The sequence below is a fragment of the Mixophyes fleayi genome, chromosome 1 (assembly GCF_038048845.1).
Source record: "Mixophyes fleayi isolate aMixFle1 chromosome 1, aMixFle1.hap1, whole genome shotgun sequence".
NCBI classification, from domain to species: Eukaryota; Metazoa; Chordata; class Amphibia; order Anura; family Limnodynastidae; genus Mixophyes; species Mixophyes fleayi.
In genome coordinates, this window is record NC_134402.1 from 259,596,393 (window position 1) to 259,612,797 (window position 16,405).

At 39.9% G+C, this 16,405-nt stretch overlaps 1 protein-coding gene across 3 annotated transcripts in view; it reads left to right on the forward strand.

Annotated features, from left to right (window-relative positions):
- Positions 1 to 9,974: 9,974 nt before the first annotated feature.
- The window catches only part of LOC142107836 (RNA exonuclease 1 homolog), a 35,986-nt gene continuing 29,555 nt past the window's right edge, over positions 9,975 to 16,405 (forward strand). For 2 of the 3 annotated variants that reach the window (XM_075191470.1, XM_075191485.1), the window contains exons 1-5: positions 9,975 to 10,193; positions 11,762 to 12,990; positions 14,164 to 14,226; positions 15,111 to 15,212; positions 15,731 to 15,929. In XM_075191470.1, the coding sequence (XP_075047571.1) occupies positions 10,037 to 10,193; positions 11,762 to 12,990; positions 14,164 to 14,226; positions 15,111 to 15,212; positions 15,731 to 15,929 (1,750 nt within the window). In that variant the 5' untranslated portion in view covers positions 9,975 to 10,036. The remainder of the gene's footprint in view (positions 10,194 to 11,761; positions 12,991 to 14,163; positions 14,227 to 15,110; positions 15,213 to 15,730; positions 15,930 to 16,405) is intronic. The other variant, XM_075191476.1, reaches the window with a different exon arrangement.

Sequence of the window (16,405 nt, forward strand, 5' to 3'; positions counted from 1 at the left end):
TGAATAGGTATTGTGCACTCAACATTTACTACTAATTCTGTTAAGCAACAGTTCTACACTATTGTGGGACGTAATTATATACACACATTTATATTGCTGTATTTTGATTTTGGACATATCTAGAGGTATGTGCGAATCATCATACACATGTAAGTATGCTTTTTTGTGATTGAAATTTTACGTGTATGTTTGGAAATGAAAAGTAATTCCAACTCTAAATGAGGCACTCTATGGGCAAGCTTAGAGGTTTTTGCGCTCTTTGGTTTTGGTATCTTCTGGACCTTCTTACAATGACATCATGCCAAAAGCTGTAACAAGAATTGTAATATGTATTCATCTGAAAATAATATTCACATTTTAAAGGGGAAATAAAAATATTGTTAGTGTGCCTTTAATTGACATGTGAAATAAGTGGACTAATCAATAACATTTACCAAGAAAGTTTAGTGCTAAATTGAAAGTAGTACAACCGCTACATCATGAATTACTTAGTGTAAGATGGCTTAACTGTAAATGGCATTATGAAGGAGGCAGTGTGTTTTTTTAGCATGTGCTGAACATGTTTAACTACCTTCTTATGTAGTAAGGATTATCTGGGGATAAAATTAATTTCTGTTCCAGCTCTTGTAATGAAAAAAGCAATTACACATCCATCCTATCTCATCCTTTTAGTAACCGTTTCACTATAAATGTGTTATGCATTGGTCTGAACCAGCTTATTTGATTAGAACTCAGAACACTGGTGAAGTCAAGTGTCTTTTTTTTGTTCCTAGAGAAAGGACACCTAAGGCAATCTAGAAATCCATCTAACACAATGCACAATTTTAACAGAGGGCCTCCAGTATGCATGCAAATCATCTCTGTAATTGTCATGGTTTTTTTTGGACTTTACAGCATCATGAAGGGATTGTCTTTTGGTCCTTTCAACTGGTGGTATGTATTGGGAGCTACCTGCATGGTGGGCTCTGCTTTCGCCTCCTTCCGTATTTATGAAGTTTGCACTCTTGTTGCATACCAAGAAACTGCTTCAGAGCTCATTCGCAATCCATGACTACAATACCATCATCCTGGATGGAATGTACATTTTGGACAAAAGCAATAAAATTGCGCTAACTTATCAGTGTTCTCGACTGAATGATGAATTACCTAGATCTTGTTTGAAAGCCGTATTCACAGTATATTATTTTCTGCCATTTGGATGGGACTTTCTACCTTGTATTTTTAAAATAATATATTTCCCTTGAAATGCATTAGGGAGTTATACAAACAAAATGTATAAAGCTGTCAAAGTTAGTGGCTGATTTGTTGAAATAGAATACTAATTATTTGGAGTTTTGCTTTGTATTAGTAAATACCATTATTGTGTAGTAAAGAGTTTAATATTTTGATCATTATCCTTTACATACACAATTAATATGTATAAACCTGTAAATGTATGTTTACATCCACTTTTGCTTTGTACAGTAAAGTGCATTTATCAATATTACAATGTAGTAGGAGTTTGTTATGAATAATTAGGTTCCATCCTAAAAAATGTTGAATTGGAATAAGAAGCAGCGATCAAGCAAACATGAAAAAATAGATTGTGTGTGTGTGTGTGTGTGTGTGTGTGTGTGTGTGTGTTTGTATGTTACGCTTTTACTTTGCTTTTTTTACAAAAATCATTACAGACATTTGAATCAAGTTCGCAAACAGCCAGTAACAAAATCATCTTTAATTACCTCATTGTTACTTACTTAAATAGTATTGCATGGTGATATGATTGGCAATTATTTGAATATTCATCTCTTCATGTCATAGACATACACAAGAATCCCTCACTTGTGGTGGTGATAACCAGGGGCTGGCTGGGCTTGGGAATAGGGGGGCTTCTGCCCCCTGGGCTGATCTCATAGTGAGCTAACTTGGGCTGGCTCACTGGGCTACCTGCATTTTTTTTCTTTAAAATATTTCTAATAGGCTGACGTTGTGTAAGTGCCCATGTATATTGTTTACTCCTAATACAGGCATTGAGAATGCAGCTAAAGAATACATCAAGAGGTACAAATATATAGCACCTAACAATTTGATAGGCTTTGCATGTTTGATTGTTTCAACCAGAAACACATTCATATACCTCAACATGCATTTTCACTTACTTGTATCTGCAAAATGACCAAAGTACTAATGAAAAACCACTGAACCCTAATTTTATACATTAGGACTAGATGTGCCTCACATACAAATGAGGCACCAAGAAATATATAAGGAATAACTTTTGGTCAAAATCTTCCCAACACACATATTACAGTATATGAGGCATGTTCACTCGGCTATGTATGTATGTAACAGCAACACAATAGATATTAAAGTAGTGTTTTCAAGACTTCATTCACTTGCCTGAGCATAGTTTGAGAAAAATCAATTTTGTGGATAAACAAACCAATTTAGGATTCAAATATATAGAGTGCAGCTGAATGTATGTTGATTCCAGATCAATAGTATAGAATGATAAATGAAGACCTGCATAGGACTGAATGCACTTGAACAACAGGCTTGTATGCTTACATTGCATTTACCTTCAGGATTTAAAACTTTCCCTGGCTTCTTTTAGATTATCCAAGGCTCAAGGGGTGTGGCAAAACAAGCCTTGATAGAATCCAAGAAAAGGATTTTACCTCAAGGTTGTATCTTAGTTTACCTATAAATTGCAGTGTTTAAATGAAGCTGCCAGGTATTTGTGTGTTACACGCAAGTGTGATTGAAATTGCATTTCCACCTCTTGCATACTGAAAGGGTTTGTCCGTGGGTTTGCTCCTATAGCTGTCTTTTCTCCTAAATGAGGCCCAACGTAGCCTGACGCAGTGCAATGTTGTTTGGAGCTGGTTCAAAAAGACGTATAGCTCTCGGATGCAATTAAAAGAATTAGTAGGAATCAGGTAGTTGGAAATAATGGTTTCCAATTTCAGACCTGATTAATGTAAAAAGTCACCATGAAAGACACCTTTAGTGAGTCATTGCCGCCTTTCTATGGAAAGGTGGCGAACCGAGAACTGATTTTGTCGTCAGGCATGCGGATAACATATTCCTTAGGCAATCCAGTTGTGTTAGGGTCTCTTAAGTTTGCTTGCCCCATTATGACTAGAGGTAAAGTTTTTTGTTATAAATTGCAGAGGGCAACGGCCGATGTGACTAAAGCCCATGCACATATTTGGCTATCCCAAGAAATTAGGCAGGACTTGTCGATTTAGGTGTGTTTCCTTGATGAATTAAATGGAATGCGCATATAGCTGGCACCAGTTCTGTCTAGCCCTAAGCTTTAGCAGCGGGTTCTAGGTGTTTCGGGACCTACCTCAACATGGCTTGGTGTGCAGCAATGTGGCCTTTAAAATGGGTTTTGCTAGGCATTATTGCTCATCTGCTAGAGCTTATTTTATCCTGGGCTCCTTGATTACGGGGCCGTGAATGAACTGAAGCGAAATCTAAATCAAATTAACATTTGGTCGATGATGTTGAGATCAGGGCTGTGTGGGGGTCATTGCATCACTTTTAGGACTCAATGTTCTTCTTTACGCTGAAGATCATTCTTAGTGACATTGGCTACTAATGAAATCACTTAATAACTCTCAGAATATTCTAACAAATGTAACAATGACTGATTTTACACATTTGTCATACATAAACAAAGCAGAAAACTATTGCTTTATATAATTCATACTTATCACTTAAAATGGAAGCTATCAGTTGTCATAGAAACATAAACAAATATAGCTTCACGTGCTCCTTAACATATGTCTCTTATGTAGACAATGAGTGTGCTATATATAAACAGACCTTACCTGAATAGGATGGTTCCAGCGGTTCCCAATTCCTGCTGGAGACGGGCTATAGGGCCAGGTAATCCTCTTCATATCTGGTGGGAATTTTAAAAAATTAGACTCTACTGTGATAGTGTTTCGAGTTTCCAGGAAGATACTTGGGGGGAATTGGCCAGAAATCTGGAGTTTTGGCTCCTTAATCTATCAATGTACCAATTATCTTAAAAAACAAAACAAACCTCTTTTAAAACACCTTAATAATGCAGCCAGGCGACAATCCCCATTAGATGGAGATCCTCCTCTCCTCTTAAGGTGTCTGAGTGCTTAAAATTCTATTCAGATATGGAGGATATTATGTCAGTAGCAGGGGATAACTGTGAAAAATTCCACAACAGTTGGTTTATATGACTAGACTTTAAAGATTATGAATCGTATAAGACACTGCTCCAAGCCCACCAGCCATGGGAACCAGTATGACACACGGAGATCTGGGTGGCAGATTTAAGTGCTAAAATGAAACATCTTCTTGCCTGTAATCCTCAGGAGTGGATAGTTAACATGTTCTAGATCTGAAATTAGGTTTGAGTCATTATGGGCTAGTTCAAACCTTACTCACTTTAAGTTTAGATACAGGTTTCTTTATCCTATTTCCTTTACCATCCCCTTTACCCACTTTCCTTATTCAAGGTCACTTCACTTCTTCTCCTTCCCCAGTCCAGTTTGCTGTTCTACACTTTTGTCTTTAGTTCCACATGTTAACCATTTTAGATTAAGGGAACTGACACTCTGGTATATCAATATTGTTTATGTGTTATAGAATAGCACCTTGTTTGATGCTTCTTACACTATGATCTTCTTTCACTTTTATTGACAAAATACTGTACAATGTAATATAAGTTTATCTCCCATATGAAATATTGTATGTGAGAACTTGGAATTTTGTATCTATGGGGAAACACACTGAAAGATCAATGGATGCAATACAAAAGAAAGGTTGTCATGCTGGAATACACAGAGTTTGTAGGCGTTTCCTAGGCAGCGCGTAGCATGTACTGACTGGGGTACATGGGTGTGTTGGCACTGTTTGAGCAGTGCATAGTGTGCAATAATGTACACAGATGTGCTAGCAATATTTCAGCAGCATGTAGCGAACAATAAGGTACACGGATGTGTTGGCACTGTTTCAACAGCACATTGTGTACAATAAGGAACACGGATGCATTGGCACTGTTTGAATAGCACATAGCGTGCAATAAACAAATGGATACAACTCTATATCACAGTGATCCTGTAGAATAGAGATAAACAGCAAGTATAACAGTGTACAGACACACAGATGACAATAGCTAGCAGGTGGAATTGACACAACCAAATACACTGGCGCTGAGTTTAAAACCCCCACAGGACTTCACCTAGGATCCCTGCAAAAGGATATTATTTTCACTCAGCGAGGACCCAGGTCGCAGCTCAGTATAGTTGGTTCCATCTATGAAAGCAGCACTTAGCTGGTATGAGGACTCTGCTGAAAACACTGCAGATGGAAAGGCGGGTATGGATGTGCTGCTGTCAGGGAGACTGTACACAGGAGTTGAAGAAAAGCAACCAGCAGCTATATTTGTCCTAGTGCAGCAGTATCAATGCTGGACACATTTTGAACACAGGTACTTGAGGAGTGCACTAAGAAGGTTCTTATAGTGGCTGGTTGGTGTGTCATCATTACTAGAGGTTAGTATTAACCCCTGAGAGAGGTGTTATGTCATCTCTATGCTATGGCTGAGCCCAGCTGGGTTCTCTTAAGAATTCTAATTGAGCAATCAGTGGTCTGCTGAGTGTGAGGGCAGATCAGTGATGTCTAACACTGCTTGTACTGACATTGTATTGATGAAAAACTTAATAAAGAAAATAAAAACAAAAACAAAACAAAAAAGCCCCCCAGACTTTACCAACATGGAATACTATATAAAAGGACCTTACCACAAATGTTGAGCATGATGATATTATTTCAAACTTATCAGGGACAAACACAAGATTTCTTGAGGGAGGTTCAAAATCCTTGATTTCAGAATATGGGTCATATGATCATGCAATATATTTATTGGAATGGGAATGTGGTTGTGATAAGTTCTATGTAGGCCACACATCGAGTCCTTTGATGTTTGATTTCAGCAAAAAAGGACATGGCTTTTCTGAACAAGGCTGCCCACCTAACCTGTACCCTTCCCCTTCAAGCACACCAGAAATTTGCACAAACCACTGTCAGGTGTACATGGATTCCTCTGCCTGATCAGAATGTATTTGCTGATATTTTTGAAATGTTGAATTTATCTGATACTGTGTATTACTATGTGATTTGAAATGTCTTAACTGATGATTTGGTTTTCCATGTTTAATATGCATATTTTGCTGGTTTGAAGTGTCACGTGCCTGTGTGAGTCAGGTGTGGATAGGTGATTGAGTGTGTGATAGTGTTTAGATGAAAGTAGTTAGTCGGGCATAGTGGAGATGCCTGTGTTAAGAGTGGGAGAATGTAAGAAGGGCTGCCATTATGCTCCGCAGCCTGATGACACGAGTGGTTGCGTCATCGAAGGGACGTGGCCAACGGCTGACGGGTGTGTGGCCAACGGGGATAAGCACCAAGAGAGGGGAGCCATCTTCTAGCCAGAACCCGGGTGGGAGGAGGTGGTGGTCCTGGGTCCCCGGCAAGTGTAAAGGCAAAAGTGGCAAGCAGGGTAGGGCTGGCAAATTTCAGCCCGGGGGGCAAGACACAACTCAGTACCTATTTTAAAGGGAAAAAAATGCAGGTGGCCCAGTGGCCCAGCCAAGGTAGCACACTATGAGACCAGTTCAGCCTGCCCCTGGTGGCAACCACCCCCGTAAGCAAACTCGCTAGCCCAGTGAGGAAAGTTATAAACTCTTGTACGGGGAATGAAGCCCAGAAAGGGCAGCAACAGCCCCACATTACCCTGTGAAGGGTGGTAAGCAAGGGGGTAAGAGCCTCCAATTATGCAGAGAGCCCTATAGTGAAGAATAGGGCAGCAGAGGGGATCCCCACCTTCAGGGGTCCCCCAGAAGTGACACCCATGCAGAATGAGAGAGCATGGAGAGGTGCAGCACTGGTATGACAGTGGACAAGAGGGGTAAAGCCCCACATTGCATAGGCCAGCAGAAAGGTTGAGCCTTTGGAGGCAAAGCTGCTAAAAAGGGTGCCTGAGAGAGAAAGGCATGGATGGATGGCAGCCAGAGACCCTGGATAGGGGTGAGTGAGTGGCAGCTGCCACTGAATCACATTTGTACAAAAGCAGGATGGGAAAAGAGAGCCCCTGGATAGAGTCTTGATGAGTGTCAGCACCGATGAGAAAGTTCATGGCCAGATGTCCTGTTAAACTTATTCATGTGTCCTAAGCATGAGGAAAGTGCCATGTGTAACAGTACGGTTGGCCCTGCAGTTAGGGGAGTGCTGTAAGTCAGCAAGCCAGTGTGTGGCTATGATGAGGTGATGCAAAAATCCCTAATAACTGGGATGTCCAACAACTATAAAATATTTTGAAAGTGTTCCTCCAAATAAATGCAGCTTCAGCAGAGAGATGAGGGGAGGTCCCTGGATAATGGGGAATTACTCTGTACAGCAGCAGTAGAAGCCCCCTTGGAAAGCACCCCCATACTTGAGGGGGATCACTGCATGAAGACAGTGTGGCTACAAGTTAAAAAAAGAGGGTCCCCGACGTTGGGGATAGTGCGCATGAGTGTAATGCGAGAACCTCTAGACCATGCCTACCGTCTGTGTATATGATTGGCTCTGCTGATGCTGTGTAATGACTGTTCCTACAACATCTGGTGCGTGAACTGTCAGAAAATTTTACTGCTGCAAAGTGTGTGCTGGAGGAGTTAAAGAGGTCATATAACCTTTATATTTCATTGCACTGCACCACACCACTGCACTAGAGTCTGCCCACATGTGACTGTGTTAAACACCCATGTATTCAGGGGGGGTCCTCTGGTATTGGTTGCCCGTACCCACCAGCTAGCCGGGGCAGAACGTACTGACTGTAATTTGGAATATGGCCTACAGAGCGACCCTTCACATGGCTTCCTCTTCCCGAGCAGAACAGTGTGAAGTAAACCATTCAGAACAAAATCCTCTGAGTCTCTGAGGGGTATTCAATTGTTCTGAAATCCCGCCGCGTAAAAACTACTACCGTTATTACGGTAGTAGTTAGCTGGATTTCAGCGCGCGGCTCAGGGAGCTGAAATCCAGCGAGAGAATTACCGTAGTAACGTTTTTTCCGTGAGATTTTTGGCGTTTCTGCCAACAATTGAATACCCCCCTCTGTGTCAGCACTCACAAAAACAGTTGTAGTGCTCCTAAGTCCCTCCTCACTCACATCTGAACTAGCGCTCCCCTGAGCTTTATAACCTGGGAGGTGGCAGAGGCCTGCCCACCCTAGTTAAGTCCCTTTATAATGGGATGGCTTTTTTTTTTTTATCATCCAGGTGCATTTGTGGCAAGTAAGGACATTATATTCTCATAAATACAATAAAAATATTAAAATGCACAAAACTTATATGATGCAATCAAAACATCCTGTTGTTCCTTCACTCTTATGATTAATTTAACACACAAATAAGGTTGAAATGTGTTGTATTTTATAATAAATCTAAAAGTAATTTAATGAAAGAAATGGTCTTGACTTTGAGCTGTTTTCATACTTTCCAATTCTCCAAATGCAACACTGTATTAGTGGACCTTGGAGCACTGAAATCCCCATTATGTCATGCATAGTTTAGTTCAGGGGTGTCCAACCTTTTAGCTTCCCTGGGCCACATTGGAAGACGACGAGTTGGTTTGGGCCGCACATAAAATACACTAACACTAACGATAGCTGATTATCCAAAAAACCATAGAAAACATAGTTAACATATTAAACTTACTTGGAAATGAAGTTAGTAAGAGTTAGGAAACCTGTTGCAGAATCATGATTAAAGCAGTAGTCCCATTACCAGCTACAATTTAACTTACCTGCATCTGCCCCTTAGTGGGGTTCGGGGAATTAAATGCCAAAAACTTTTTTTTCCCTCTCTTTCTGCACCTATGAATCATTTTTTTTATTGACCAGTTTGAAATGGTCACCGATATAGGTAGCATCAGGAGGACTAATAGAAATCTACAGAGATTTAAAAATAGGGTGGCGGGAAAAATGGCTCATGGAGCAGCCTCCAATGAGGGTAACAGTGGGTGATATTTTCCCCCTACTCAGCACTGTACATTTAAAATGGTTTAAAATATTAAAAATACAATTATCTCTTAATATTTTTATTAGATACATACAGAGAACACAGCTAGTCCATAATTGCATGGTGCAGAAAGTCCAAATTCAGAGTAACAAAATTAAGATACTGGATAATCTTTCACTGCTGCTGATGGTTCACGCGGGTGACTCCTCTGTGCTACGCAATGGATGTCGGGTGTGATGACGTCACCCCCGACATTCACTGGGAGCGCCACACGGAGGAGGAGACCAGGGAGGGAGCCGGAGCGCCAGCTGACGTGACCGCAAGGTAATTATTATTTTTTTTTTTGCAGGATTTTTTTTTTCAGCGCTGCCCCCTTGCCACAACCAAAACTCCTGCTGGGCCACATTTACAGGCATGCTGGGCCGCATGCGGCCCGCGGGTTGGACAACCATGCTTTAGTTGATTATAAAAGAGGCTTTTTTTGCATTTCATATACTCTTCTCCAATAAATATAGACTTATAAAGCCTACAGAGTAAGAACAGATGATAAGAAGTACATCTTACATCAGCAAAAAATAAAAACCTGGGACTGGCCCCGGGGACAGTGGCAACTATGGAACCCACAAGCTTGTAAAATATATATATGTTTTATTTTATGGGGTGGGGGTCAGCTCCAAAAAGCAGAATTTTGGCAAATGAACTTGTGCCTCGCTGTGAATCACTCATAAAAAGGCTGCATGAAATTGGTTGATTCTTAAATGCATTGTACAGAAAGACAAAAGAAGTAGCAGATATGGTCAAGAAAAACAAATAAGTTTGTAAAAAAGAAGACAAAACGTATCTACCGATAATAAATGAGATAAAGTTACACCTCTCTCTACGTGACTGACTGGATGTATATTAATTACGTCCCAATTAACGAACCAGGGAGACCAGTTGCTGAAGTCTGGGTATGTGGTTGGGCGGGAAATAGAGAACTTCGGTAGAGGGGATTCGCTTTGGCTCAGATGTTACGTTCCGCGGGTCTCTTCCAGCTTCTATCCTGTCCGTTTACAGCGGAGCCCGGCGGCTGTACCCGGCCCCACTGCCAGTTCCAGCATGTGTGTCCGGAAACCACTGGGACAGATACCTGCACAGCCGCCGGGGCTCCCAGGCCAGTCATAGGTGAGACATGAGAAGTCACTCTCCGCTCAGTCACTGTTGTGTTTGTACTTCTTTCATGTTTGAATTGCCCGTTAGTAAGATCTAATGTGCATTATTGTTGCAGTACGTTGTCATTTTAGGGCTACAAATTATGATATTTGGGTGACAGAATTTCATGTTGGATATAACTTGCACCACAGCTGTTTGTATGTGGCCATTTAGTGTATAATAGCAATTTCCAGGTGCTTTAAATAATTCTCCCTGGAAAAGTCCTCATTTTACTGAACATTTACACAAAAAGTCCATCTTTGCCTAGTGTTGTATGTAATTCTTGCCACCTATTTTTATTGTGCTTTGTGAGTGAATATTTTTAGTAGTTAAAAGTCAAATCTGTGTGGATTGCTATGCATTAAATCTGTCTATAGAGATCGTAGTGCTCTTAGACCCACTATAGTATTGTGCATGGTGTGTCTGGATGCTGAGGCTAAGCTGCAAATTGTCCCTAGAAACTATTTAATAACTAGGGCTGTGTAATAGGGGTGACCACCCAGGGCGCAACCCTGAAGGGGGGGGGGGGGGTGCAGTTTATGAATATTTTGGGTTCATTTGGTTAAAATTGAGGGCTAGCGTGGGCCGGCAGTTTTGTTTCTCGTCCCAGGCACTAAAATTTTAAGTTACGGCTCTGTTAACAACTATGGTTGTTATTGGCATGATTGCTACTATGGTGGTTGATGGAAATATAGTGCATTTTGTGGAACTGTTAAGCTTATTTTTATTTAATGTATACACCTCCCTACACACAGGGGCAAGCTGGGCAGAGAGGAATTAAAATGTGCCTCATAGGCTCTTGAGTTGAGTTTGCCTCCTGGGCTAAAATTTGCCAGCCCTCCCCTACCTATGCATTAAGTTGTTGCAGTAGTAATGAGTACTTTTTGAATGTTTTAAGGTTTTGTTTTTCCCCATCCTTGCACATGATAAATTACTGAGAAGATAAAGCATTTCAGTGTAGTAGTTATATCCTTGATATAGTCTCGTGACTTGTCCTCTTTGACCATACATACTAAATGAAGGTTTCTTCTAAACTAAAAGCACTACAGTATAAATTGTTAAATCAAAGTTTCTATGTTCCTTGGAGACCCTAAAACTATTTGAAGACCAAATTGATTTTACTTTATTATTTATGCATATTTTCCCACTCTAGAAAACTTGAGGTCTGAACAGCTGCTTAGGGAAACTATAGTTTTCACTAGTTGTTTTAATAAACCAATCTATACACACTTGTTTTACTTAGCTAACATCAAGCCAATCACTTGGTTCCATAGGGCTCTAGAGTTTGTTCCTACACACAGCTGTGGTTAAAGCATCAAAAATCATGTAATGCTGGCACCAAACATTGATATTTGGCAATTGGACTGATATTGTAGATATGTGGCCTAAAGTATTGTGATCCAATTGAAATCATGGTGAAAAACGCAGGTTATTGACCTGCATGTACTTATGACTACCCTTACATCCCCGATGAAACTGGAATGATTCATTCTCCTGTTGCTCCTACAAGCCAGTTTACAGTTTGTTTTTCATTGTTCTAGGTAAAAACTTGCAGGAACTAGAGCGACTTAATAAAGCCATTGAGGCTGTCAAAAATGAAGTGGAAGAGAAACAGAAAACGTTATTGCTGTATAAAAGTGTAACACCATGCATAAAAGGCCCTGTACCTAAAACCGATATTAACTGCAATATTTTGGCAACTGTGCAGGATGAGCAACGGCATACTCCAGAAAGGAAGGATCGTGCAGTTTTCTCAGCAAAAAATAGTAATACAGTGCAGAAAAAATATGTGGTCGATCGAAGCTGTCCAGCCACAGATCTGGAGTATGACCCACTGCTTAATTATTCTGCAGGCTTTTTTGGTTCTACAAAGGAAGATGAAAACAAGTCAAAATCCAAGCACACGTGTGAAGAGGTGATGGGTAACCTTAAAAAAAAGCCTAGAGCTGCATCTCCAATAAGGTTGGCAATAAAACTTCAAGAATCGGATGATGAGGATTTGCTTGTAATTGATGTTCCACCGCTCAACGTTGTTTCAAAACAAAAAAGGGCAAATAAAGTATGTGGACCTAAACAAACACCTTTACCCTTATCTGAGGAAATGATCATATCCAATGAGGAAAAAGATTCTGAGACCAATACTATGGACATCTTGGCTCCAACAGGAAGTTCCATTGATATAAATACCAATTCTGTAACTGAAAGTGAACTGGATACTCTACATGCCTCGGAAAGTATAGGTTTGATGAGCTGTACAAATGATAATAGTCAAATATTTGAAAATTGCAATGATGGTGGCACATTTTCCGATGCTATACCAATCTCAGACTTAGTGGAGTCTAAAAATGAGGGGGGAAAAAACCTTTCTGTAAGCATAAATGAAAATGTTCAAGAGCAAACAGACTTGATCAACATTGGAAAGTCTGGTGGTGAAAATGACTTGACATCCTTGCCTCAAGAAAATACCTTGAAACAAAAAAATCTAATTTTTCCCAATGCAGATTTTTCAAACCCTGATGGCATAACTACAAACATAACAAATCTGGATGAGTGTGCTGGTGATCGAGTACTAATTGATGAACATAAATGTCAGCAAGAGACTGAATGTTTAGCAAGAGAGAATGAAGTTATTGTTGTAAATTCTTCATCTGATACTGAGGACAATTCAGAAGAGGACACAGATATTTCTGATTCAGATGATCCAATGCAGGAATGTCTAAGAATTTTCAATGAATTTACTGAACATGAAGCAAAGAAAAAATCAACACAGGTGTGTGTGTAAATAGATATATATTATCTATATCTATATCTGTCCAGAGAAATATTCGCCCCCTTCCACATTTGAGCACAAGATTTTGTTTTGCCAGTGGAGTTTGGCCTTAAGTGTTCCCAGGCCTACCCCAACCACCGCACCTAGCCGAATGAACTGACCATTGTCATTCCAGGTCTATTCAGAAACTATAAAATGCCATGGGATAGAGGATAAGCATGAATATAAATCTCATTGGCATCTCAAGCAAGGATTTTGTTTTCTCCTCAGAAATCAAAGTAGTAGGGATTAATTTTCATAGCTAAAAAAGAATATTGCGCTTTTAAGGTCCCTCTTGTTGGGCACATTCACAAATGAAAGCTGAAATGGCAGGTTTCATAATATTTTATACATGATCCAAAACAATGTATATAAAATTTCACATTTGTTGGATAGTGGTAAAATGTAAGGGATATTACATAATGATGCTGCTTCATCCAAACCAATTACTGTTCTTTTAGTAGAAATATAATAGGAAGGGGTAGGGCAATCTGGGTAACAGACCTGGTTGCCTAAGTGTGTGGGTACCACCAGAGAGGGACAGTTTATCACTCACACAGTGGTTGGATTCCGGGGAGGGTGGTTCCCCTGCTTAGGTTGATGATGTCTTCCCATCTATAGACAGTGAAGTGTAATGAGATATATGGAACTGATACCTCTTCACTTCAGTTTCAGTAGCAGGGGCAGAGTTCATACATCATTTCCTACATCTGGGTTCCAGAGTTTGAGAACTTCAATAAGCTCACCGTGCTCTCCAAGATGCAGCCTCTAGTAGGTCAGTTATTAGTATCTAGAATCTCTAGCATTACCTATACCAGCTCAACTTGGGTGTGGTCACTCCCTATACATATGTTCAGCTGCTGTATGCAGGGCCTGAGGTGGGAGAGCAGGGCATAAAGATGGGGTTAATTGTCTCTGAGATAGTTACAGGGATATAATCATGGATATTACGATGAGGTTCATGGTAAAATCAGGATGCAGGAATGTAAGAAAATTTAGTGGGTGTATAAATGGGAGAAAAATCAGTGTGGGTGGTGCTTTGCTATTTGATGGTGGGTTCATTTGCAGTGCATTTTAAGATTAGTCTTTCCACTATGTGCGTGCTAATGATATGAACACACTTCCCCCAACCAGCAGGATCAAGGACAGCCTTCGCTGAGTGTAGAGCCTTTTGGGGAACCCGATGCTGGAGCACAGGTAAGTCATGGTTTGCATTTCATTTAAAGATTTCACCCTTTAAAGCTGGTCATATTTATTAATATAAATTATTTTAAATAAAAATCCACTTGCTAGGATAAATATCACAACACACTAGAGTATAATAAATCCAACAAAAACAAATTAAACAAAAAAAAGTTTTGTCAACAAAAACCAAGTGATATATTCACGTTAATAGCCACTGCACTATAGTCCGTGAAAATAAATTTAATGTTTGAAATAAATTAGAATGATAATTTGATGTCTTCAGGGAGAGAAGCAGAGGGCTGCAAGAGGCAGGGTTAGGTGAGAAAGAGCAGGTATTATAAATCCCGACCTGAGATTTAAACCTTCTTAATTATTGATAGAGATATATGTATATGTATGTATATATATATGTCTATTGGTGTGTTTTTTTTGGGTTTTTTTCTGCTAGTGAGGAACCACGTACTAAGTTATATAAATGTGCATGTAATTATACTTAATACTTGTAGTGAGATCAGCCGTGAAGTAATCTAGACCCTCACATAAACGGCTACTTAAGGGATGATATATAACACATAATGCAGGTGCCAACTTTCCAAAGTTTTGCTTTTAACTAGCAGACAATGATGGTATCAAGCTTGGCGCCATTTATGATCTAGACACTGCATTGTGCATCTACTTCCATAGAAAATAATTAAGGTGTAAGTTAACATGAATGGTAGGAGATTTACTCCAGTAGCTTATGCAGAGTGTCTGCATTTTAATTTCATTCTATGAATTTTTGTTTTTCCTTTAAAAATTGGTGTGATGAGTTAATGGTACAAAGACCAAACAAACTGGTTTGTTGTTTTTTTTGTTTTGTTTTTTGCCTTTCCATTTTTACATTTTATGCACTTCAGGGTTACCAAGATCAGTCAGAAATGGAAATACAAGAAGCAAAAGTCGGTGATCTGCTCCCTGGCCAGAAGAAAAGAATTGCTCATCCCTCAGCAAAATGTGATGTAAGAACTAATGCCTTTCATTAAAAAAAGCACCACATGCTACAAAAGTCTCTTGGCGTGTTACTGTTGTGTTGGTTACATAGATTTTGCAGTAGACTGTAGTCTCTACAGAGGATTGTATGTGCCTGGGCCCTGAAGACAAACAACAATGTAGACCAACTATCCTCCAGGGGTTAGTAATGGGATAGGGGGTTAGTTGTAATATAACCACTCTATGATAACATTACAGCAGTTACACACACACTACAAGCTTTTTCCAAATCCTCTAACACTCATGAACACTAAACGTAGCACTTCTCACCTAACCAATAACTGCTACTAAAATCCTTTGAAATGTATGTAAAACACTAGCCTGTCTCACAGAAGTATTGAAGTATCTAAGCAGCATTTTACGTAGCAGTTGAATGGTCATGAAAGCGGTCATAAAGATTTTCTGAGCATTTGTAAGAAGTTGAAATGCATTGGTTCTAAAATGCAGGTGTGGCACCCAGCATATCGTAGTCCTTTTTGTTTTGTAGGTCAAAACAAGCACCAGTATACTTGTTCCTTACAGAGGCCCTTCCTCCCAGCAAATACCTCACGCACGGATACTACATGTTCAACATCAAGCATTGCAGATAACATCTGCTGTTAAAGGTGGACAAGCCTTTGTGGCCTCATCACAGAAAAGAATTGCCAATTGCTTGTCCCCAGCTTATCACAATTTTGGTCAGATGGGTAAGAATTTGCATAGATGTAAAATATTGAGCAGCATAAAACATGGCTGATTCTAACCTATTTACCGTCTGTACTATTTAAGTTCTATGTATTTCTGAAAATAAAGTAAGTGGATTGGCAAATAGCAGAGATGGAGTTTGACATTGACCAGGGGCTAGCTGGCAATCTTTAGCTCAGGGGGGCGAGACTTGACTCAGCAGCCTATTAGGAACATTTTAAAGGAGAAAAAAATGCAGATGACCCAGCCCAAGTTAGCCCACTATGGGACCTGCATATGTCCTCCCAGTCACAGACAGTGACCACAGTATGACTGTAGGTATTGTCATTTTCTGGCTTAGTTTGTGCTCCTATAGCATATGGGGTCAAAATGTAAGTGGCTATGTCCACTTGGTACTAAGGTCAAACACCTGGTACTGCCCATGTATTGGCACTTTGTGGCACACCATTGTCTTATTGTCAGTTTAAGTTATCTATCA